General features: G+C 41.8%; 2 protein-coding genes across 3 annotated transcripts; both read left to right on the top strand.

The window, feature by feature from the left end:
• Nucleotides 1-665: 665 nt before the first annotated feature.
• alg14 (ALG14 UDP-N-acetylglucosaminyltransferase subunit) lies at nt 666-10,311 on the top strand. The gene is made up of 4 exons (XM_076086146.1): nt 666-835; nt 2,766-2,917; nt 4,046-4,168; nt 9,988-10,311. The coding sequence occupies exons 1-4, from the start codon at nt 691-693 to the stop codon at nt 10,216-10,218; spliced, it is 651 nt and encodes a 216-aa protein (XP_075942261.1). The 5' UTR covers nt 666-690; the 3' UTR covers nt 10,219-10,311.
• Nucleotides 10,312-12,767: 2,456 nt separating this feature from the next.
• Nucleotides 12,768-25,289, top strand: cnn3a (calponin 3, acidic a). 2 transcript variants are annotated; one of them, XM_076090800.1, is made up of 7 exons: nt 12,768-12,824; nt 21,833-21,954; nt 22,279-22,345; nt 22,481-22,618; nt 22,727-22,843; nt 23,190-23,336; nt 24,862-25,289. In XM_076090800.1, exons 1-7 carry the CDS (start codon nt 12,768-12,770, stop codon nt 25,201-25,203), a joined length of 990 nt encoding a protein of 329 aa, XP_075946915.1. In that variant the 3' UTR covers nt 25,204-25,289. The 2 variants fall into 2 exon arrangements, with proteins under 2 accessions (XP_075946915.1, XP_075947287.1); XM_076091172.1 differs by lacking the exon at nt 22,481-22,618.
• The last annotated feature ends 952 nt before the right edge of the window (nt 25,290-26,241 follow it).

The raw sequence follows: 26,241 nt of genomic DNA, 5'->3' as shown, positions 1-26,241 counted from the left end.
CACCATAAAATTACATTAAAAAGTAATTTTTTTTCAGACCAGCCCTGGTGAGCCAGTGTCTGAGAGGATGCACTCATTGACATGAGGACATTTAAAAAAAATCCCACATAAATCTTAAAATCTTTCTCCGCATTTGGTGCGATGCGGAGAAAGATCAAGGACTGGCTGCAGCTGCAGTTGATTGTAGGGACCATGACTCGGACTCAGCTTTCTAACCCTCTTCACCATCTCCTCAGTGCCATGACATGTTTACTCTGATATTCAGTACAGCAAAGAGGAGAGGAACGTCATTCAGCATTGTAGTTCATTGTTTGTATCTTTCTGAATTTATAATGTCTTAGGACAAAAACAGCAAACATGTTTGACTTGTGTGGTTTTAAAATAAGATCAAAATGACCATAAACATAGAATATGTATTTCTACTGTACACATTTGTTTTCTAGTAAAACTGGGCTAATTGTATTAACAGTTGCTCAAAAAATGGGAGAATACACATAAGAAGGGTAATAATTTCTACACAGGCTGTGAACAATAAACCCTGAACCAGCCTTAAAGGTGAAGGGTGGGCACATCTTTCAAAACTTTGAACCTCTGGTTAGAATCTGCTCAAGAGAAGAAGAAAAGGGGCTGTTTACAGTGGTAAACTCCGATCCACATCTGCTTTGGTCCTACAGAGCCACCGTAGCTGTCATGGCGTGCCTGGTAGGAGCTGTGTTTGCTGTTTTACTTCTATGTTTGTTATTTATTTTCCGATTATATTATGTTGTGAAGACTGGCTCGAGCTATAAACCTGGAACCAGAGGTCCGGTCGCTGTTCTCGTCGTCGCAGGATCAGGTGCGTAAACGTTAATGACGTTAGCTTACGTCCATGCACCACAGTAACCGTATCCTTATCTGAAGGGGTAACTTAACGTCACGTTAGTCATAGCCCTACGACCACAGATACAACTAAGCCTTATGACGTGACGTTACTCAAATTTGTCAGACAATATTTAAAATTCCAGTGCACACGCGTGAACAAGCAACATTCGTTTTGAAGTTGTGCCATTAGCTGACCTCGTTAGCTTCCACGCTAACAACCTGCAGCGTCGCTGTACTGGGCTTCTGGCTGAACTGTGCTCAATTGTTGGGGTGTGTTGGGATGGAGCTAGAACGTTCTACACCAAAGCTTTTCCAGCTTCTTCATATTTGTACAGAGAGTATTCCCCCTCAACCCTGACAAGTTGAACAACAAGTGAGTTTAACAGTCCTGAACTCTGACGAAGCTTGTTAGAAAAAGAACCAGACCAAATAACACAGTTCTAATCAATGCGATCTTTACCATTTGGAGACATGTTCACGTCCACGTCTCTTCTTATGTCGTCTCATCTTATGTCGTCTCTTCTTATGTCGTCTCTTCTTATGTCATCTTATGTCGTCTTTTCTTATGTCGTCTCTTATGTCGTCTCTTCTTATTTCGTCTCTTCTTATGTCTTCTTATGACGCCTCATTAATGTTGTCTCTTCTTATGTCCAACAGTTCTACTGCAATAACTCTTACATTCATTTTCAGGAACCTCATCCATACCTGACTATAGAGCAAGGAGTTTCTGTCTGTCTGTTTATCGGTGTGTGTGTGTGTGTGTGTGTGTGTGTGTGTGTGTGTGTGTGTGTGTGTGTGGGATTGTGCTGTAACTTTGTACAGTAGATATCAGCAGAAAACAGGTTATAGACAGGTTGTTAAGTAAAGAAGTAAGCCAGTACCTCACACAGCGACAAACCTACATGATCAAAATACTGTGTCACATGCATCATCGTTCCCTCGGTCCTCCTCATGGACTGAAGGAAGAACTGAAGTACCGTAGTCCAAGTTGGCCCAAAGATGGAGCTCACACCAAAATAGTGTGGCAGCAGTTACCCACAGTCACCCAGAGGTGATCTCACAAACAATTCACAGCAGTTCTTAGCAACAAATAACACTTTTTCAAACTGAGCTCCATGATCAATCAGCACCGTCTGTGACAAAAGACAGGAAAAGTGTTCCATGTTCATCCCGTAGAAACAGAGCATTATGTTATTATATGACACCTCTGATAGATGATATCCATGCGATAACCTCCGTGGAAATGTGTCCCATAAAATATACTAACTATCAAAGATAAAGGAAGAACACTTCCATGAGCCAACAGCACACTGCTGCTGGCCAGTCTACACCAGTGTTCACTTCTACTGACTCAGTGAGGAAAAGATATGGAGCATACATGCACGGTATGGAGCCGATGTAGTGGAACAGGTGGGTCTGGTTTGTGAGGACTAAGTGGTAAAGTGGTCAGACAGGTCCTGTTTGTCAGGCCATACTGCACTAGAAAGCATATTTTACTTGATGATGCTCTGTCTTTCATTACAGTAATAGGCTCCAACATTGTCACCACAAAATCAAGCAATGGGGCCAAATAGCAGACATCGGGTGCAGGGTGACTGATCATCACAATCAAAGAAAGTGTTTCCTTTTCTTTGAGCAAGAAGAGCATTTTCACACCACCTCTAATCAACACTTTCATTATAACTATTAGATTTTATTTGAATCTTAAATATCTCTAAATATTTGTTATTAGATATATAATGTTGTCAGTGTTTATAAAATGATGCTGAAGAGTCTTTAGATGAAAGTGGAATAAGACATTTGTTACCATATCTTCCATCTGACGGCCTAGTGTCCATGTAGAAGCGGATGCTCATGCTCCTGGTCATCTCGTGGAACTGACGGTGTGTCTCGTGTGTTTCCAGGTGGTCACACCACAGAGGTCCTGAGGCTGATGGAGTGCCTGTCTGCAGCCTACACACCGAGACACTATGTTATTGCTGACACTGACAGTATGAGTGAAGAGAAGATCTGCACCTTTGAAAGCTCTAGACAACACTCAGACTCTGAGGCACAGGTACACAGCTGTCTACAGGATGGACATGTCATGTCATCAAACAACTGTTACAAGGCAGAAATGTCCCCCAGAAAGCAAATGATGGCTTCTGGTCCTTTTTTAAGAAGAACTAAAGTGTCAGTTACAGCTAAGCATTCATTAGAATTCATTTCAGACATGTGTCATCTTTGACATGAACGTTGAGGATGAACATGTATTGGACCGGTTTTAAACGCTGGGTCAGGAGTTAGTTAGTGATCACCATTTGATCCAAGCTGGTACCAACACACAGACAGGTGAGGTACACACTCACAGGCCAGCTGTCATTGGGAGTATTTGAAATGATTTAGTGAAGTAAAAGTACGAATACAACAATGTAAAACTACTGTATTACAAGTGAAAGAATCCTCTGTTCAAAAGTTTACTTCAAGTAAAAGTACAGAAGTATTGTCAGTGTAAACTATTATATCATCACATGTTTTTGAAGAGGTACTGAGGTCATGAAGTGTATACAAAATAATAAGACTGTTAACGTCTTCTAATCTAATGCAGTGGGTGGAGTCAGGCTCAGACCTATGGGTGGAGTTCCACTTTCACAGTATTGCATCAATGCATAGGTACCATTTGACTGTTGCAGCAGTTGCTCTGCATACAGTTAGATATAATGATTCATTCTAGTGTCAGACTTATAATATTGTTTATAGATAGCAATATAATCAAATGCATGTTGAATGAAGTAAACATTTGCAGAATCACGCTATTGATGTGTGAATATTGATGTTATAGAGCGGTGTGCATATTGGCTTTCTGATAAAGAATGTCCCACTAAAGGGAAAACAACTATCACTGTCTGTGCTGCACTGTTAATATTCACCAGCAGGTGGCATGACGTTTCATCTGGGATCATAACAAACATAACAAACTCATTTCTACTTCCCATCTATTTGAATATCAGTGAGCACTAACTGTGATGAAAAGGAATATGGAGTGCTGTACATTTCTTTGTATTAAGGAGATTTGTGTGGATTAGCAGACTAATCGTTGCAGCTTTAAAATTGGAGATATCTGAGTTTAAAGCTAGTTTTATCCAAATAAAACACACGGGTGACGTCTCCGAGCTCCTCTGATAGAGGTGCCCTTGTTCCCCAGTTCACCATCGGTCGGATCCCACGGAGCCGGGAGGTGCATCAGTCCTGGAGCTCCTCTGTTCTCAGCACTCTGGATGCTCTGCGCTATTCTCTTCCTCTGGTCTTCAGACTCAGACCTGACATGGTGAGTGTAGCAATGCCTGTATCCCACACACACACAGTACTGATAGTACTACATGCTAATGAATACATGCTATTGGTTGCATTATGGGAGCTTGATACATACTACGGACTAAAAGGCAGGGCTCTCAGCCTCTGTTGCACAGACTGTGACTGTCTCTTGTGAGTCGTTATAGAAGTAGGGTTCAAAACTGCTTTAGTATCCCTTTAACGATTGATTCCCTCTGGAAGAGCACAAACTCATCCAATTCCATCCTGCACTTACAGGGTCCACATGCAGATAATGTACAAATATGAACACTGTAGGGCTCAACAATAAGGATGGCCCTAGGCAAGTCAAATGCCACTAATAAATCTAGGAATGAAATAGATTTAAACACCAATTTCTTTAAATCTGGTCTTTGTTGTTAATTGTTAACCTAATAAATACAACAATTTTGGGTTAAGGAGATACCCACTTACCAGCAAGTGAAAGATTTGAATTACATATATCTGCAATACACATCCAGTCTAGCTTTAAAATGTTACAGCTTGCCATAGCTGCTGGAGACCCTGCTGCAGTAGAATGAGAGGTTTTCTAAAGGGACTCTGCTGCTCAGAAACACTACCACTGTAGTCCACAGGGACGACAAAATCAACACCAAATGAAAGTTTGTTGTAGTAGCTTGAAATAAAGAAGTCAGAATAAACCTTCCTTAAAGGTAAACGGGCTTAACATTCATAAAAGGCATTATACATTGTACATGGAAATGACCTAAGATCAATGCAGCTAAAACTGAACCACCTCATTCACCTCTCCAGAGACTGAACACACCGCAGAAAAAGGTCAGACTCCACCACGGTATTTGTTTAAATACTGAGGCTCTGAGAGATCAGCTGTTAGATACAATAAAGGCAGACAATGACACCTTTACAGGGAGGTGTTTGTGTCGGGCAGCTGTGCACACTAGCCTAACACCTCTGCGATGACACGCTGAACCAGGAGCACACATCAGAATGATGGAGCTCTTTGTCACATGTCTTCTACTTCCACTCCAAACAGCTCATTTAATGAGTGTTTGGAGAGTCACTAAGCCGTCTCATCTTGTAAGTCACTCCCTGTAGTTCAGTGATTGGTCAGGCCTCCCACGGCTCAGTTGACCACTAGTAAATGTTTTACTTGACTACAGTACTTTTGTCTGTAAGATATTGCTTGGCCCTCAGAGGTTAGTGATCTATCCCAGAACAGAATGATGTAACTGCCTCTCCTCCTGTGAGACCCCCCCCCCCCCCCCCCTCCTGTCCCCTCCTGTAATGCCATGTTCTCTGAAGATTGGATGGAGACACCTACATTCTGACGTGGGAAAGGTAATGATCTGACAAATACAAAATCCCAGCACTTGGCTAAGAATGTCATCATTTTTTATCTTCGGATCATTCATTCACCCCAGTTCCAATTCTATTCTATTCACCCTCTCTCTGAAATGTTCCGGTCTCTTTAAGCCCCCCTCTGGAAAAGCCCAACTGCTCTGATGGCTTGCGATTAAAACAAATAAAATGTATGGCACATCTTTGCAAAGATATTTCTCAAGGGCTCTAATGACAACGAAGGGGATCCAGATCTGAACGGCTTGTTGAATAACATGTTTTCTCATAACAGCTGATTTTCTTTGCTTGTTTTTCTGTGCAACAAATATGAGGATTTTTGAATTGTTTGCAGGGTTTACATTTTGTAAGCAGCACATAATGGTTCAGTCAACATGGGGAAGATTAGAAGGTAGGTCAGCTTGGACATCATCGAGCCTTGTAGAATCAGCTCCATGGTGCATCCGACGGACTGACGGAGCAGTAGGTGTGACAACACCAGTCAAGGTTTCTGGCCTTAAGCATTTTACCAATGACCGCACAGGTCATTGGTAAAACCCAAATACAATGGAGGTGAATGCAGTTTAATTTGTGCTGATCAAAGCATTGAACATTTTCATATAGAAATTCATCAACCACATCTCTTTCCAGAAACAATGTCCCTGTTACTCTGGATAAACCAGAGTTCAGTAGAGAGTATACTTTCCAGAGAAAAGTCTTGTCTTTTTATGCTCATTTAATACTTTTTTTATTTTTTTTTTAATCCTCGATAATACTTCTCAATTGCACATAAACATGTTTACGTTCGCTTGAGGTGGTTTTGTCTCTGTCAAAAAAGAGTTGCGGCGATAAATGGGATATGGAAACGCTTTGCTGAATAAATTCTGACTTATTCATCTTCCATGACATTACTGTTTTTCGCTGTCTGTTGTCTCCCCGGATATATATTTATGTTGTCTTTATCTCCGGACAACATGACATATGGCCAGTACTAGCTGACATGAAAGATCAAGGAAAACTCTCCCAACAGAAACAAGTTCCTGAAGGCTCTCCATTTTCTATCCTAGATGGTTAGATGGCCAAGACGACTTATTTAGTTTCCTCTACTTCTACTCTGTCGACTGGAGGATCAAACTGAGCCTATATCGCAGAGTTCTGACCAAACTGAGCAGCAGAGTTTATTACTTCCAAACCAGTTGATGAAGATGTGCCGAAATCTTAAAATTCACCTCACAAATGAAGTGTAGAACCTAAATATTCTGGGAAACGTAAAATGTACTACAAGCTTGCTGTGCTTTAGTCAGTGAAATACACATCTGTCAGCTTATCACTTCGGATAAAGAGCAGATAATGCAGCTTCTCTCTGGTCTGTGTGAACTGTGTGTTGAGCGGATGAGAATAGTGAGAGCAGATTCCAGACCTGTGAGCGTCTGTGCAGCAGAACCCTCTGGTTATTGGCGGCTGGTTTGAAACAAAGCCGGGGACTTTCGGACCAGTCATGCCAGGAATGTTCCAGCCAGGCTTCTGACCAGTAATCCTCGGGCCGCCCTCATGAGCATGGTACTGATTCTGATGGTACCACAAGGCAGAGGGTCTATAGATGAAAGCAATCATGAAACGTGAACTGTAAATATAAAACAAGAAAGAAATCTATTTTTAGATGAACTCTACTCTCTCTCCAAGTTTGGCCTCCATTGTTGAGTCCTATTTATAGTGTTCAAGCTCTGATTTCTGAGTGATCGAATTGGTTACAGGTGTTTTCACAGGTGCATTCTGGGTGCAGGTGATTGATAATTGAGTGTGGTATTTCAATGGCAGTGTTTAGTAAACTACAACCACAGGCTTTTAGTATTAAATTATGTGTTTAATGTAGATAACATTTTGTAGTTATTTGCAAAAGGTGTTTTTTAGAATTTCAAACTTAGTGAAAAGCAGAATAAAGTGCTAATGGTTCAGCAGACCTGGTCAATAGACGAGTTAGTGCCACAAGTACTTGTCTTTGTGTCTTCACATTGAAAAAGTGAACCTCCCCTACCAGAGTACTGTTTACTGCAGCCAGAGGGAGCAATCTGCTGACATCTGCTGATGTTTATGGCAGACTCTGCTGCCATTTCTTTGTTTTATTTACTGCACAGCAAAAAAAAAAGTAAACTGACCACTTCATTTTATCAGTTAAATGGGAAATTGTAATGATTGCATCTGCTGCTAATGAACCATTTCATTGTGTGGGTGTAAAGTATGTCTATTGGTGAGTTGTGAGAATGAAGGGCAGTGTGCAGAGGTTATTAGTGCGGCTGTGTCTGTGCTGTGGAGCTGTATGATGACTTCTCCAGACTCCAGAGCAGCTCTGTCTGGTTTCCTGAAAACCCAAACTCCCTCAACTCCCTCTGCTGCCTTCAGCCCTGAGGCCACATACTCATCCAGCCCCTCCCCCTCTGTCTCTGAGTCTCACTGAGCTGCCTTCGCTGCTGCCTCTGAATCACACGCATGCTCTCTTTCCTCGTAATTTTGGGACTATTTACTACAGTTCTTCAATCTGGGTGTTGAGGAGGGATGGTACATGTTAAGTTGTACATGTATATGTTTGTGTTTAGCTTGAAGCATACTCGCATAACTCACTTATTATGATGTGTGGCTTTGGTGAGCAACATGATGTGATGGAGATTGTTTTAAAATCATTTCCGTAGCAAGTCCCAGGAAACCCAAACTGTTTCCTTTACACGGGTAACTCTTTCCAGCCACCTGAAGGCAGCAGGGATCTGTTCCATCTGCAGTCTCTGGAGACTTTCTGTCCCGTCACATTCAGCTGTGGTAACTATTGCAGCGATGCAGCTAGATCGCAGTCAGGGGCGCCCTGCCATGTGCATCAGGAGCATGTTAACGCATTTTTGGTCATTTTGTGTCCAGGCTAACTTGGGGCACCTGTGGGACCATTATTATAGATGGACCCAGTAGAGAGTGACAGTAGAGACTGGCTCAGTGGAGAGCAGGGTCGATCCCCGGCTCCGCTAGTCGCATGTCGACACTTAACCCCAAAATTGCTCCCGTGGCTTTGCCTACGGTGTGTGAATGTTAGCTAGTCCTGATCAGTGTATGAATGGGTGAATGATGACATGTAGTGTTAAGTGGTCGGAAAGACTAGAAAAGTGCTTTACAAGTACAGTCCATTTACTGTGACAATCATGGCTTATCACATTCACTACTTTCACCCCCTTCAATCACAGAGCTACATTTTTGTCATTTTGTCTTTATTAATGGAGCACTAATGGCATATGACAGAATACACTCAACACCTGAGAAGGAAGTGTGGGGATTGGATTCATTCGTGGGGTTAGGGTTAGGGTTAGCAGACGTTGAAATGATAACTGCTTACGGCCGACCACCCAGCCAGACCTGCTGCCACTGAAAGTAGAGTCGAGAGTGAGGAGAGCCAAGACAGAAGCTACGCTAACTCTGCTATTCCACTGCCCAGTCTGCAGGAAAACTCAGGCTAACCCATCAACCAGAGACAAGTGCCCACACAAAGACCTGGTTCCATTGTGGATCAAGCTGCACTTGACGGGTGGAGTGAAGGACTCTGTATGCAGGGAGACTCTGTTTGCATCAATGATGCTTGGTGCTCAAATACAGTCAAAGTTGATGGACAAACTATTGGACAGTTGATGTTTTATAGTTAAGATGTTGGCCATATTGCCCAGAGAATTGATCACTTCAATCATGTTGCTCATCGCAGCCGCACATCTACCTGTAGGCTATTGTAAAGAGAAATGTGGAGCCAGCCATGGTTATGTGCGGATGAAAGAATAGTTAATCAAAACGACATGTTTGATGTACACATGAACACAGGACGTTCTGTTATCTTACAGCAGTCTGATTCTTGTTGCACACAATGTAACAAGCGGATCTCCCACGTGTCATTTTGGATCGACAGCGTGCAACATCACTGCACTAAGAGAGAGCAGTGGGGTGCACTGTGCTGGCTCTCTTCATGTACACGTATCTCCTGCGCACAAATTATCGAAAATGTGGAAATTAACTGATTTGAATTGAGGCCAAGAACTATATTTGGCAGAGAAAAAAAAAGAAGATTTGGCACATTTTTCAAGGACGCAACCCACATACTCAGCTCTGCTGCTCATCCCACAAATGCATGTTCCTTACTAATGTGGCACCATTTAAAAGGGAAATAAACAGGCTTTCCAACGGTATAAGATTTATTGCCAAGAAGCATTGTTACAACAAAGAAATAATCTACCAAACACAAATTTCCTTACTTTTTGTGCTATGTTTAGTATATTGATGAAAAACAAATCAGTCTGCAATCTATCACTGTAATGGACACATAGGGATTAAAGAGATGATGATTTTAAAACAGCAAACACACATCGCCCAGTGTTGTTCCTTTAACCAGTTTGCCACTTCCTGGAAATGTACTCATCCCCCTCCTTTGTCTGTGTGTGTGTGTGTGTGTTGTTTCAGGTGCTGTGTAACGGCCCAGGGACCTGCGTTCCCCTCTGTGTGGCAGGACTCCTGCTTGGAATTCTGGGAATGAAGAAAGTCTCGATAGTTTATGTTGAAAGCATTTGCCGGATAAAGACGCTGTCCCTCACGGGGAAGATCCTGTACCCAATATCCGACTATTTCTTTGTGCAGTGGTCCTCTCTGAGAGACAAATACCCCAGATCCATTTTCCTTGGAAGACTAGTGTGAAAACTATCAGTTACATGGAAACACAAATGTAGGATGAAATATGTTGTAATGTTTGTTGTAATGATCATGAATAAATGCTCTTTTTTTTGTTAACACCTTGTTATAATTGAATAGTTCTGTAAGGTCGAACTGCAGTATACTTGAAGTTACATAGAAAAACATTAGATTCTCTTATTTATAAGAAAACCAAAAATACCATCTTATAAAGGAAGAAATGCCATAGTTCAACAACATAAACACCTTTCACAGCCAACAGGTTGTTCCATTCTTGTCAAGGAGGTGTGTTCAAAAGGAAGTCTGAGGCACAGCCAAAGTTCTTGGAGCACACAAACCAAAATATTTGTCTAAGCTATGGCTCACGGGGTGTGTTTTTCACCCCTGCAGTCAAAAGATCCACCCAGTTCAGTCCCGTATACCTGGGTTGGTTGGGGCACACTATTTCTCCTCTGTAGCGGCTTAGGTCATAAAGAAGTAGGTGGGCTGTGGCGACAAACGACTTGCAGTCACGATCAGTGTGGTTGGGTCCATGTTATGTCATGGTAGGACGTTTAACCTCCAAATCCACTAAACCAGCCTGAACATGAAGACAATATGGAACAATTGCACGAGAGTCTGTCAAGTGGAGCCAGTTAGCTGCCGGACCCTGGTCCCAGTTGCTTCATGCTACGCTACCAGTCTGCATTCGAGTGGCTGCACTTAGCGCAGGTCCAACTCTAATCACTTTCTGTCTGTGTCTCTGCAATTTCATTCTGAGGTCAGGTGATGACAACTGATCCATCTTAATGAAAAGTGGATGAAAGCTCTGGAGAAAGCAAGTAAATAGACCCTGAGCCAAGATTACCAGTTGATAAAACCTGACTGAACAACTTTTCTGACTCGTTTTTCAGAGGAAAGGTCGCTGTCGGGGCGGCTGTCGCTCAGAGTGTTTTCCTCTAATAGGATGATCGGCGGTTTGATCCTCCGGTCCGCATGTCGAAGTGTCCACTGAACCCCAAATTGCTCCCGAAGTATGTGCCATCGGTGTGTGAATGGTTAGTTTAGATCCTGATGGGCAGGTGGAACCTTGCAGCCCCTGCCATCAGTGTTTGTTTGGGAGAATGTTGACATGTAGTGTACAGGGCTTTGAGTGGACGGAGCACTCAAAAGGCACAATGAAAATGCATGAACTGGTTTCTGGCTGCAGGTTTGACACTTGGGAGCTAAGGTGGTTTTGTCTACTTGGGACAGACGTTAGAGGACCAAAAATAATGATTTCAGCTGATTTTAGCTGTCACTGTCGCTGTTTAGAGAAACCCAGCACTTTATTTCTTCGCTGTTTTTTATGGGACATGAATTTGTCACTTGTCTTCAGTATAAAGAATGCTGTATTTATGCATGATATGTACCAGTGGCAGCATGTTACACAGAACAGCAGGGGGCCTTGGGCAACACTACAGAACAGAGGGGCCACAAACTACCGAAAAGATTTGAACCACTCGAGGGCAATATGCCTGATGCTACTTTTCAAGGCGATCCAAAACATTACAATAATCAACAATTTCTTCAACTTTAATAGAGAAAACGTTTTTACCCAATTTTATTCAGGAATGTCAAAAAATGATTCCATTGTTTTTTTACTGAGCAGATCAATCAGAATCAGAATCAGCTTTATTGGCCATGTACACGTACGCATACAAGGAATTTGACTCCGGGTTTTCGTTGCTTTCCACGTTCAAATTAAAATATAGAAAAAATAAAAAACAAGGACAACAAAAAAAAGTAGAACAGATGTAAGCATAAACATTTAACGACTATGTACAATATAAATATAAATATATATCCAAAAAGTATATATATATATATATATATATATGAACATAACCCTATACAACAATACAACAACAGTGTCAATGGAATTAAGGTAATAGTGCAGTGGAGGTAGTAGTGCAGTGTGACTGATTAATTGTTCATGAGTGTGATTAAAGGGGTTTTGTTTTATATGTTGGTGTTTTGGTGTCTGTAGGATTGTCACAGCTCTGTTTTTTGTCTTTCTTTGTGGTGTGTTTAATGTGTATATATATATATATATATATATATATATATTCAGTTTAAAGTAAGCAATCACTGTTTTAACTCATGGTGAAAGAGGATTATGCCGCAGCAGTTCTATTCATGTCAACATACAGTCAATGTCAGCCCAATGATGTCATGAACACAACTGTATCTGTTTCAGTAATATATTATTTTATTATTTTAGATAGCTGCGTTAGTGTTGAAGTTCATCCTTGATGAGCACCAGGAGAGGGGAGTAGCCCGATTCACCTCGGCTGCTCTGATTGGCTGTTGTGGGCACGTCAATCATTGGTGGAGGTTGTTTGCATGGTGAGCCCGTCCTGCAGGCAGAACAGTCTCTCTCGCTGCTCTCTGTGAAGCCCACCGGACTTACTTTCCTCCTGCTCTGTCTTTTTAGAGGAGCCGAACAGCTGCTGCTTGAGGAGTTCTCCACAGCCGGCTCTAAGCTACATTGTAGCTGAGGATATTCATCTGGGTTTTCGAACGAATTCAAGAAAATGACACATTTTAACAAGGGGCCATCGTACGGATTATCTGCTGAAGTGAGAAACAAAGTAAGTGTTGAAGTCCCGTCTCTAGCTTTGTGTGTCGGGGGGGGGGGGGGGGGAAACAGACGTTAACAAAGGCTCAGCTAACGCACCATCTTCACAGACAGAGAAGCACTCGGCCACACTTGTGCATTTGGCAAAGGCGGCCTAAACTTTCCGAAATCTCCGAATGTCGAGAATCTCTTTTCCAGCTGGTGTAGAACCGACTGCGTGCCGGGAGATGGACGTAGACTGGAGGCAGATGAGATAACGTTAAACTGTTGCTATCTCGCTATTTACAGTATTGAGATGTGTAGGAGTCCAGCTTCTCATCTCTGACGGAAGTTGTCCAAACTTTGGGCTTTTTGACGGTAACGGGTTCGGTACCGTTATTAAGTGATTATTGTCGACGCTATAGGCCGAACTGACCTCAATGATGGGAACAAGTTTCCTTCCGCCACTCTTTGTTTGTGGATTGGATCACTTTTCAAACGCTAAAGCTGATGAGTGGATTTATTTGATTTGTTGACCCGTGTGTTTGCATTGTGAACAATCTTTCCCATGGTTCACACTCTACTGTAGTCATTGTTAGTGGAGGCAGGAGGGCCCAGCTGGCTCTGTGTGGCTGGCTGCTGAGGCCTGAGTCCTGGCTTATCGACATACAACATCTATTCATTTATGTTGAGATATCTTTTATCATTAGACACTTAGAGCTAGTGTAATTGTAGTCGCTTTCTATTATTAAAATGATAACTAAGGGAAATATGCAGCAGGGCTACTGGAGGCCGCATCGCAAAGAAAGTGTCATTTGATGTTATTCTAGACGGGATTGTAGAAATGTCTAAAGGAGATCAGTGTGCATGTTGATCACACACATCTGGCTACATTCTATTGATACAGCTGTGTCTCAAGAAGCTTCTAAGAAGAGAGCTAGAGAAAAGGACCACAGTTGCAGCATGTTTTCAATCAGATCACTTGTACTTAATATTGCTGATCATTATTTTTAAAGCGTACGGTCATTTGTGTTATTTCAAATATGTTTCCATTCACTTCAGCACCAAAGGGTTTAACTGGTGTTACCATAGTGTGACTTAAAGTGAACTTGAGTTTTGTAATCCATCATTAGGAACATCATATCTGTGCTAAAGTGAAGATTGATTAAAGTCTGTACTTCATAACAAAGTTACAAATCTGTAAGTTGACCTCACTAGTTATTTTTGTTGTTGCGCTGTAAATAAACACATCTACTCTTATTGGCATATGATATTTCAGGTGGTTTTGTTTTCTAACCAAACCAGTGTTTCCTCTATGATTTCTTTCCTGCAGCAGTTCTGAAGTGTGTGAATATTATTTTTCACCGTCGAAAGACATTTACTGAACAAGAAGGGCGTGAGATCCATTTTTGTACAAAGTTGTAAATGTCGAATTATATTTAATAAAATGTTGAAAGAGTTTGATAATCCCATCAAATCAAGTTAAAGCTACTGCAGCAGTGATCGGCCCGTGCTCATGTCGAGGTCACCGGCTGGACGCTGGGTGATGAGGCCGTGCACTTCCTTGACTATCAGACACTGCGTGCACGAGTTAGACGGTGTTTCATGGGTGGAGCAGCGACGTCGTCAGCTCATTTTGCAGGGGCTTCAACCTCAAATGTTTTGAGTGTCTCTATGAATACTATTTCAAATTTAAGCCTGTAAAGATTGAACATTAACTTAATATGCGCTGTAGTTTTTGTAGCATAACAATCAAAGTATATGCAGGTCTCTAAACCAACATGTGTTTGTGCTGAGAATAGAGGTTAGAGAGAAAAGTGGGGTCAACTTGCTGTTAATTGAACACTGTGAGCTTTCATTTGCAGATGTTTTGTGATCATTTTAGTCTCTTCTGCATTTTCAGAATGTAGTGTGGATCATTCATTACAACATGTAACCTGACTCCACTGTTTACTGCTTTACAGGTCATTTATACTAATGCCTACTGACATGGCTTTAAAACTATTGTTGGCAAACTTTTATCTCGGTGAAAAGTAATGCGAGGGCTGCCTCGTCGAAATTTGTTAGGGGGCGCTATCTTGTCACTCTGAAGCATTCAAATCACATGAGAACTACATTCAGGACTTTAAATGTGTTTAAGGCCCCTCGTAAACAAGTTCTTTCTTCATGGTGAAGAATGCGTTGCCACGGCAACGACGTTCCACGAAACATCAAACTTTCCTCCGGCCCTAATAAAAAAATGCATTAGAAGAACAATAGGTACGTCAGTACTTGGGCCCTAATTATGTCAAATCAATATTATGCAAAAAAGGTCGGTGTCAATAAACAAGAACAGGGCCCGGTAGTAATGTTTGCCAGGTTGCCACCATTGGCAACCAATCTTTGACATCAGTTGCCATCAGTGGCACTACTGGTATTTTGTATACCAGGAAGTGAGGGTGGACACATTAGCTTTAGGTTCCAGTTCAGTTTAGTACATTACACAGTAGAGTAGAGTCATTACTAGTGGGGCAACGCAGCATAAAACTCACGGATCGGATCAGCACAAAAGATTCAAAGTGTCAGATACTGTGATAAAGCTTTTATTCCTTTATGTTTCATTTTCAGAATCATGCTATCTTAAGTGTTTAAAATACAAGGTGACAGAATGGGAACCGTGATTTCAGTTTCAGCAACTAATAACTATTGCCGGCCATGCAACCACTTTAGTTAGTGTGAGCCCTGAAGAAGCCAAGTCCGTCATGACAGGAACAGTCCTACTTGGAGGAAATTGTTGGGGATTAATCCTAATGTTGATCCTAATGTTAATGTTAGTTATTGCTGAAGTAGCATACACTATTAGCTGTTGCCAAATCACAACACAAAACATAGCCTGGTGAAAATGCACACCATCTAGCCACAGGCCTCAGGTAATGCTATTCATTTATTAACTGTGGATTTGATCCAATAGATTTGTGCTTCTGGTTATGGTTGCAGCAGGGCGGCTTATTAGGCTCAATTTAACGCCATGTTGCTGCAGTGGTAACAGTTTGAATCAGATTAGTGTTACCAGTACAAGTAAGAGTACACGAGCACAGTATCTGACTCAGTCCCTGATACTGGTATCGTATCGGTGCATTCCTAGGTTTATGTTTTGGTTTTGTCATTTTTATAGAAGAAGTATCCATGTGCAGTGATATAAAAAATTGAGGATGTAATACATTGAGATGCCTCGAGAATTGTTGTGCATTTGAATGAGTCAGATGAATTATAATGGAATCATGAGGCCAATAAAGACTCACACCTACTACAGAGCAGACGGTCACCAATAGGAAGCACATCTGCAGTTGTTGTCGGGTCTTCCTGATTTTACACAGATTCATCTGAATGTATTAGAATGTTTTTGCTGCAGTACCACTCTCCTCCTCAAACTCAAGTAAAGATTATTACTGACTCAATTAATACATTTTTACATTTCAACATTTTTAGTAATAAAAAACAAATTTGAAGTTCCATGTTCATTACTTTTCCTGATGTTTTAAGTTTTTGCTGTGGTATCATGTCAGTATGTGTATAGAGATATTTAGGCAGGCTATCGTAACAAAGTCACCATCGTGGTATCGTGACAACACTACTCAAATCCATCATGAAGAGTCATTACAAAGCCGATGCATGCATTTGAATGGGAAAGTGTGATAGGATAAATGAATGGAAAGTTATACTCAAATGGCAGCTTTTCAAATGGTCATTTTTTTTCTCAGAAAATTGCTGAAGGTTGCAGAAAACATCCCATCTGATGACCTGAAGCTGCACTTTAATGCTCACTCTGTGGACCCTCTGAGGAGCTATCTTCTTATTTTCCTGTTGAGGTGGAGCATGTTCTACAAAAGAGCGTCCTCTTTTGAAGAACATACTTCAATTTCATGATAATAAGTCATTTACAAGTATTTTAGAAGGCCTTCCTGGGACCATTTGGAGACACCATGCATCCGGGACTAAAACCTGCACATCTGCTGTCGATATGGGCATTGTGCACTAATAATTGACCCATTTCCACTACCTCCCATACAACTAATAGACGGTGGCACGTTTCCCTGTCAGTCAGTGGAAACCATGCCACAAGTGCGCCCACAAAAGGAATTCACACTTGGCTGCACATGCACATCAAATGTCAGAACAGTTCCCTAACAGTCCAAAGCAATGTCCACCACATTGCCAGAGGGGTGCTTTTCTGCCCCCCAATAGAAAGCATGTATTTTGTCATCAAACAGGAAACGATCGCTGGGCAGTGATGCAAATAAACACAAATGGTCTGGTGTAAAGGTGCAACATATAAGGTCTGACCAGAATTTCAGTTTAAATCCTTAAAGAAATGACCTCACAAAAGAATGTAAAAAAGGAACAGTTGTGACATTATGCCAAATATGCCAAAGTGTGGTGCTGTAAAGATATCTACTGCCAACTATTGTCTCATTCAGTGAGAGTCACTCAGTGAGTCACTGTAGCGCCAGACTCCGTCCAGAGCACGAAGAAGTAGATCTGCCTCGAGGGCTCGTCCATACCACCTCCACGGTCCGTCTGTCTTTTGATAGTTTTTATTGGATTCAACCCAAAGTAGCAGAATCAAGAAAAGGACCTTGTGGGCAGGTGGATACCCTCTTTTACAGTGTGAGGCATCTGTATTTTAAATCCATCTGTGAAGTGGGATGACGCTGGTGTTCTGTCACAACTGCAATCACACAGGCCCAGTTCATTGCAGTAAAACCTCTGTGAATAGAAGGAGGTCAGGCAGGGGCCCTCATGTGGTGTGATCAGTAGTCCGTGCTCTTCTCTGCTGCGTACACCACATTCCTGAAACCCTTCGGTGAACCCCCTTGATGAGGACCCCATCCATTGGGCCTTCTGCCCACTGCCTCACTCCTCAGTGTTCTTGTAGCCTGCGTAGTAGACATGTGTTTCAGGTTAGCTTGTGGCTCTCTTTCTCTGATGTTTTGTGGAAAGGTTCAAATTAAAGTAGATTTGTACAAATCACAGGATATTCTGGTTTGAAGGGTTATTTAAATAAAAAGTCTACAGAATTTAAATTAAGCATGTAATTAATGCATATTGTTTTGCACTCACAGACACTCACAAAACTTAATTAAACCAAATTTAAGGTTGTGAGTGATAATCATACAGTAGCTGTGAACCGGTTGTGTTATTGATGATAAATAGAACTTGTCTTTGAAGTGATTGGTAGGCTTTCAAACACGGTAGATCATGTTTCAGCTCAGGACTTTTATCAAAGCCACATGTGTCCCTCTCTGCTTTCCATGCGACTATTGTGGCTCTTCACTTTGTATTTACTAATGGGAACATTCTTACTAACTCCAGCATCATTACTCAACAACGTTGGCGCTGCATCTCAACTGTCAGATGTGTAGAAATAATACAATCACAGCTTAAACCACCTGATGCTTACTGTAGAGAACACTGGCTGGTTCTGTGCCCCACTATGTGTGCCTGGTGTCTTATTATGACATGACAGCAATAGATAATTAAAGTAGAGCTGCTGTTTCAACTGGTACTCTTATCACAGGTATTTTGTCTAATTATAACATTATTACTGTTACAGTTAAGTGGTTTCCACAACAGTGCAGCCTCTACTTTTACAAACGCTGAGCTCACCTGTGGTCCACCTCTCTGAGCCCACCTGTGGTCCACCTCTCTGAGCTCACCTGTGGCAGGTAGGAGTCGGAGGGCAGCAGTCACGGAGTGTGGCTGAGAAGAGCAGCTGCTGTCTGGGCTGACTACCATGGGATACACACCCAGGTGTGAGCTCAGGGTGTCCTGTGATAGCATTACATGTGTTGTAACTCTGTTATGTTGTTCATTCTGTACACATGACATCATATTTGTTCCTGTACCGATGTGAGGGTCCCGGGACAGAGGATGGCGTATGTGTACAGATTGTAAAGCCCTCTGAGGCAAATTTGTGATTTGTGATATTGGGCTAAACAAAATAAACTGAATTGAATTGAGGTACACAATTGTAGAAGTGTCAGAATGGAAGCAACATCATGTAATGGTCATCTTAAAGAACAACCCAGGCCAATTAGTGCAGACAATTACTAATCCATCAGGTTCCAGTTAGGCTTCTCTTGCGTTCCTCTGTTTTATATGGTTGTAAACTGAATATATTTGAGTTCAGGGCTCTTGGAAGGATAAAACATTACCTAGTGTCTTGGAAATTTGCAATGGCATAACATTTAATATACTAAACAATTAAGTGATTTATTGTTCAGTGACAGATGAATTTATACAGAAAAGAATGAGTAGTGGCTGCCCTCCATCTAGCATTCTTCCCTCCTGAGTCAGTGACATGGCTCCCCTAACCACAGTACGTGGTATGTTGCGTGCTTCTATCTTTACTGAACAGCAGCCTCTCTGTTTGCTCAGCCTTGCTTCATCACGCGGTTGAGCCCCTGTGGTTGGGTGGTTTTGTTATCACACTTCACTCTACTATCACTTTGGTTGGACTACATAACCCCTGACTGTGCATTGTGATGTGTGTGTGTGTGTGTGTAGGACTCAACCTATTTTTGAAATGTGTGCAGTTTTGTGCTGTCATCAAAAAATGCTTTTGGGTGCAGAGATGAAATAGGGAGGGGTTTGTCTGGTTTTCACTTCCAGCTGGCTCAAATCATAACCAGATCAGTCTAATGTTTCCATCAAAAGAATGAAATCCCTTTTTCCACTGCCTGATTTTTTTTTTCCTGAGAGCTCTTGGCAATCTTCCTCGAAAGTCACTGCTGGGAGAAGTGAAGAAGAGAAACCCCCCTCTCTAATCATTGCAGCTCTTTGGCCTCTCGGTGGTTTCCTCTGTGTTGTCAAACTCCACAGACAAGAAGCCCCTCCCACCAATTCCTAAGTGACAGTTTTCAGCCCTGACAGTATGACAGGAGCTCTAACCTTTCACCACAGCCTGGAGGTGAAGAGAGACGTCATTATCTGAGTCTGATCCACCATCCATCTCTGTGTCTGTGTGCGTGGTTTATACCGATGTCATGTTAAATCATGTCAAATTTAGCATTTTCTAACCTAATATTCATTGACAAAACTATTTAGTGCCTTCAAAGCCTCACATTGATGTATTATTGGCATACAATTAAGGATGAAATATATTTCCACTTCCTCACACTGTACTTTTCATCTCGCTCTCCCGTTAATTTTTTAGCTAAGTTTTATGAACCCCACCACCATCCCACTTTAGCTGGGAGGCATTGACCAATCAGAAGGAGCTTTGATTGGCGCTCAAGCAATTAGTCAGTGAGTCATAGAGACTAAACTTTTGATAATAAATAAATCCTTTTACTCCAAAAATGCCAAACATTTTCTCTGTTCTACTGAATGATTCATATACATAATAATCAGCAAACTAATGATAATATAAAAAATCTTGAGTAGTTGCAGCACTAGTTTTGATGCAGCACTGATTAATACCAGAGCACGTATCGACCACATTACAGTGACATTCATTACTTTATCTGGGGCCTGGGCCTTCCTGTGTCTTCCTGCAAACACATTTGGTAATATGTTTATTATTGCGTTGGAAGTAGTGGTGTAACGGACCACTGCTGATCCTCCTCGTGGTTCCGCACACATGTGAACCGCGGATTAACTACACAGTTTAATAGTAACCATCACAATGTGAAATACAGTTTTACTGACGATCGTTATCGGTCAATATTCAGTCGAATATGCGATCAGGACATCATTCACGCTGTTCTAATCGCCGATCTATTATAATGTTACATTGTAAACATTGACAGGAGGAGAACGAATGTTCCCTTCAGTTCCATTATGATGCGTTCAGGCCCTGTGGACGCTCTCTGGAGGCTCTGTGGAGGCGTGCTATCAGACTAAGCCTCAGGGACTGATCTGAGTCGGACAGCAGATGGTTTCTGTCGGGGGTTCTTCTCCGACTATAAAGTGAAGTGGACTCTGCCCTGCTGTAGATGAGCAGAGTGTTTATGCAGTGTCAGCCAACACTAAAAGGCTGTTTACACTGTTAAGAGGTTACTCTACAGTAACATTAAACTTTGCCTCACAATGAGCCTCGCTGTGTACCAAACCTCTGTCGTCTGACTAGTACCATGTTGACCATGGAGTACTGGGTAACTGAGGACTGGGTGAAGGGTTCAGTCTGCCTGAAACAGACCACAGTCGTTTGTAAAATGTGTTCTCCAATCATTCCTGAGCCCTCTCTGTAGTCTGGATGTGATGAATCATACTGTATGAATCATAACAATGCACACTTTCAGACCGTTGTCCTGCAAGGCAGCTACAGCGCTGTGCTTGGTACTCTACAAAAGTGACAGGATTGGTTGTGTAAATGAAATGGAAAGCTTGAAAGAAAAGGTAAAAACGGTCTGATTGCTGAATTAGTAAGAGAAAAAGTAAGATAATTGACACATACAAGAGCTTACAGGTTTAGAAACTTTAGCATCCTCTGAATCTTCTACAAAGAATATCATTGGAGCTCAAGTTCTTCCAGGAGGCCCTGGACTAGAGAGAACAAAGCTGAGCAACTTAAAGCTTTTGCTGTTTCTTGTTTTTGTTGCAGTCTTCTACATTTATTAAACCCACACAACGCATATAAGTTCTACTAATAATAGAGAACTAGTCAGGCCCAATAAGCTTCGATGTGTATCTAACGGTCTGGTCTGAATTATAGTCTAAGTAGTCCCATAGTTATTGCTTTGAGTCTCTGGTCTGTGTGTCAGGATGTGAAGTACCTATGTACCGTCTCTCTATCAGGGAATCACACGAGTATCTACTGTACTGGCTGGTGAAATCAGACCCTGGTTCAGACCTAGTCTCTGTTACTGAAGCTCATAGTTAGGGTATGCCAGCTGGGTTTCTGATGGGAAATGAATCAGCAGTAAATAAATCTATATTTTAACTCAAAATTCACTTTCTCTCATTGTACAGAGCTGCTAAATCCAGTGCCGCAGTTCTTATTGATATTCACTGTTTTTGTTTCCAATGTGGAATGTAGATTAAACTTGTTTTGTTTTTCAGATTGCTCTGAAATATGACCTCCAAAGGGAGGAGGAGCTCCGCTTCTGGGTTGAGGAGGTGACAGGAATGTCTATTGGAGAGAACTTCCAGAAAGGCTTAAAGGATGGAGTCATCCTCTGCGAGTAAGTTCTGTCTGTCTGTCTGTCTCAATATGTCTGTGTCTGTATACTGTATGTCTGTCTCTATATGTCTGTGTCTGTATGTCTGTCTCTATATGTCTGTCTCTATATGTCTGTGTACTGTCTGTCTCTATATGTAGGTCTGTCTGTCTCTATATGTCTGTGTGTCTGTCTCTATATATCTGTATACTGTCTGTCTCTATATGTCTGTATACTGTCTGTCTCTATATGTCTGTCTTACTGTGTGCTGTCTGTGTGTCTGTAACAGTACCCTCCATAGTTGCTAGATCACATTTAGTTCTGATGGATTTGTTTCTTTCCTCTCAGACTGATTAACAAGCTGCAGACTGGTTCAGTAAAGAGAATCAACCTTTCCCAGCTGAACTGGCACAAGGTGAGACCTGTGAAGTGGAAAGAGTCGAGAAGCTCCCAGCATTCCTGAAGCTTTCACTGCTTCTCACTGACAGCATTATTTGTGCTGTGGTGGACTCCCAGCCCCCATCACTCCTTGTTTTTCTTTTTTCTGCAGCTGGAAAACCTTGGGAATTTCATCAAAGCTATCCTGGCCTATGGCCTGAAGCCCAATGACATCTTTGAGGCCAATGACCTGTTTGAAAACGGGAACATGACTCAAGTCCAGACCACAATGCTTGCACTGGCCAGCATGGTGAGTGAACACAGAGTACAGAGGGTCATTGTCTGCTGAGGAGCACATTTTCTACTGCTATAGGAAACAAAATGTAATGTCCTTTGACTAGCATGTCCTCTCTGTCAGGCAAAGACCAAAGGTATGGACTCAAAGATTGATATCGGGGTGAAATATGCAGACAAACAAGCTCGACATTTTGACGATGAGAAGATCAAGGCCGGTCAATGTGTCATTGGACTGCAGGTAACTATGACTGGTGATGAAGTGGTTCTTAGAGCCAACGCATGAACCTATATCTTTAGGCTGATGTCCCTGAGAGCTGATGTTTTGTTTGTAGCTGTAAATATACCCACTTTACTGAAATAAACCGGGTCAGCACTGTCCCTAGAGAGTCCTATTTCTCCTGCAGTGAAACAATGGTTGGTCTCTTTAAAGCAGAGCGAACAGCCAATCAATGCAATGACGGACACGGTGATAAAGAAACAGTTTAAATTACCTTCATTTACAATGCCAATGGTTCTTCTTAGAGTTACTTACAGTATATGTGATTGCATTTGGTGAGATCCTATCGCTGGTCTTTTGCCGTCAGATGGGGACAAACAAGTGTGCGAGTCAGGCTGGAATGACTGCTTATGGAACCAGAAGACATCTATATGATCCGAAGACTCAGACTGACAAACCCTACGACCAGAGCACCATCAGCCTGCAGATGGGAACCAACAAAGGAGCCAGCCAGGTTAAAGCCTGCTTCTCTTATAATGCTGCTCTAATTTGATCTATTTATATTCAATACATCCTTAAAACAACAAATGTTATGTGGAGGATTGTCTCTGTATCTGTTCATGCAGATAGTTTGACTTTATGTCTCCAGGTTTGACTTGAGATTTCTGCACCTACCCCGATACAAGTTGAAGGTGAATGGAATTTAGTTGTGCTAATAACGGCATTGACAAATATGTGGATTCATACCGGATCAGCCTGCATTAAATCAAACAAGGAGCTGTGGTGGTGGCGGCATGTTGTGTCAAACACCTGTGAGACATGATAAAGGATCCAGGACGTCCAGAGGGAGTAACCGTTATGATTATGAGGGCTTATCAGACTCCAAAACACTGCACAGGGATTTAGAATAGAGCAGGACTTTACAACTCTATTCTACTTTTGTGGCGAGTCGTAGGAATCCTCTCTTCAGTTGCATACAGGAATGTGCTCTTGCATGTATGTGATTGGCCACTGCAGCGACTTGCTGGATGATGTTGTGTACACAACACAACATTTTGCGGCAAAAGTTACATTTATTTGTGTAGCCCAATATCACGAATCACAAATTCTCCTCAGAGGGCGTAACAATCTGTACACATGTGACATCCTCTGTCCCGGGACCCTCACATCTGAACAGGAACAACTCCCCCAAAAACCCTTTAACGGGGAGAAAAGAGGAAGAGACCTTAGGGAGAGCAACAGATGAGGATCCTCTATCAGGATGGACAGAAGTGTGATAGATGTCATGTGTACAGAATGAAAAACATAACATAATAATGATAATCAATAAGAAATTATACATATCATGATAGTAGTAATAGCAGTATTAGCAGTAATAATAACAATAGAAAAGTAATTACTACCAATAATAACAGCAGCAGTGGATAAAATAGAATAAAGCAGTAATAGTAATATAAATTTGGCACAAATGGCACCTGGACTCAAAGTTGAACTGATTAGAATTTGGTGGTCAAAGGTCATTGTGACATTTTTAGCCAGAACTCAAGAATTTAAATGTTAATTACAATAATTTCACACAAATGTCTACAAGTTTTAAATGAAGTGATGACACTTTGGACGATGTGGATGCAAACTGCAGCTTGTCTGGTTGGTGGAGGCATACAACCGAGAGACGGTAATTGTAATTTCAGTCATTTTTCAAAGCTGTGAGCAGCACAAAGTGAATTCCTTTCACCTCTGGAGTATTGGGTTGAAGGCAGAATCCTCAGAGACAGATATTAAAAACCTGGGAGGTAAAAGCAAAAATGGCTTGATAGACAGGAGGAAGTTAAAGATGGGGTTTTTGTTACGATTCACAATGTAACCATGTTGCAGTGATGATTTAAGATGTTAAACTGATCTTTTAAATTGTCAAATGTTGTCCTTCAGGTGTGGAATAATAAGAATTAGTCCAAAACGGAGCCTTTAGTACAAGGGAAGTATATGTATACTACCTTCATCATGTGCTAAAATGTCTGCTGCCTCCTGGTGTCCTGCAGGCGGGCATGTCAGCCCCTGGTACCCGCAGAGACATCTACGACCAGAAGGTGGCGCAGCAGCCGATGGACAACTCCACCATCTCCCTCCAGATGGGCACCAATAAGGTGGCGTCTCAGAGGGGTATGAGTGTGTATGGTCTGGGTCGACAGGTCTACGACCCCAAGTACTGCGCCCCCCCGACAGAGCCAGTCATCCACGCCAACGGCAGTCAGGGCACCGGCACCAACGGCTCGGAGATCAGCGACAGTGACTATCAGGCTGAGTTTCAGGAGGACGAGTACCACGGACCTTACCATGAGGACTACAGCTCCCAATACAATGAGCATGGCATTGACTATTAGTGGAGAGCTCCAGCTCCAAACCAGTATTAACTAGTGTGTTTTATCAACTACACAACAGAGCAAGAGTTTTGCTATCCTCACTAGTCTTTTTCTTCTCTTGAAACATACAAAGAACTGTTGCCCTGAGTGCTTTCCTTCTTCACCTACACTCTCTGATCTGAGCAGCAAAGGTTGTCAGAAGCTGTAGTGGCGTAGAATAATGAGATACAGTGATGGAAATGTTTTGAGCTTTTTAATACCCACTTTTTAAAAGATATCTTAATGATGGAACACTGACGTAGGGATAACTTTGTGGAGCGATGGTGCAGCATCAGGCGAAGCTGCTGCATTCCTGTTTTTGTATTCCTGAAATGAAATTGGGCTGATGATCCATGTGAAATGAATTCAACAAAAGGCTGCTCCTCTCAGTGGTGCATCTGTTTTCAGCAAAGGTTTGTGATCCTGCTGTTTTTTACTACATTTAATCACTAGGTAGTGTTTTCTTCTTCTTTTAATGATGAGCATGGCGGCTGCTCAGACAGAGCAGGTGACCAAACCCAAGCTGACTATATAGACGGACTTCCTTGTTCCATTATATGAGCTATATTTTCATATTATTCCCTTTGTATTCCTAAACTGTATTTATTGCAATGTTTCTCATTGTAAACAGTCCACTGTTATATGGAAAAGAAAATGCTATGTTATAAATAAAGCCTTCAATTCTTCAATTCTGGAAGCCTGTCTGCACACTACTGTTCCATTCAGTTCAAGCTATTTATATAGTTCAATCCTAGCATTGTATATATTGTGTGTATATATGTATATATATATGTATTTTTTTACGTATTACATTGGATAACATAGTCTTCGGTTTGAGTGCATCTGGTCCAAAACACCATCTGTTTGTGCGTATATATTTTTTCTTTTATTCAACAATTGCACATGTACAATTTCACAAATTGTACATAAGAAACGGTAAAATACAGACATTTTAATTAACATGCCAGGGGGGCAACCGCAGAGAATACAAAATATAGACGAAAAATAGAGAAAAACGTA

The sequence above is a fragment of the Anarhichas minor genome, unplaced genomic scaffold (genome assembly GCF_050575085.1).
Source record: "Anarhichas minor isolate MPS153535 unplaced genomic scaffold, ASM5057508v1 ptg000001l, whole genome shotgun sequence".
NCBI classification, from domain to species: Eukaryota; Metazoa; Chordata; class Actinopteri; order Perciformes; family Anarhichadidae; genus Anarhichas; species Anarhichas minor.
This window is presented reverse-complemented; position numbering and strand designations above follow the sequence as displayed.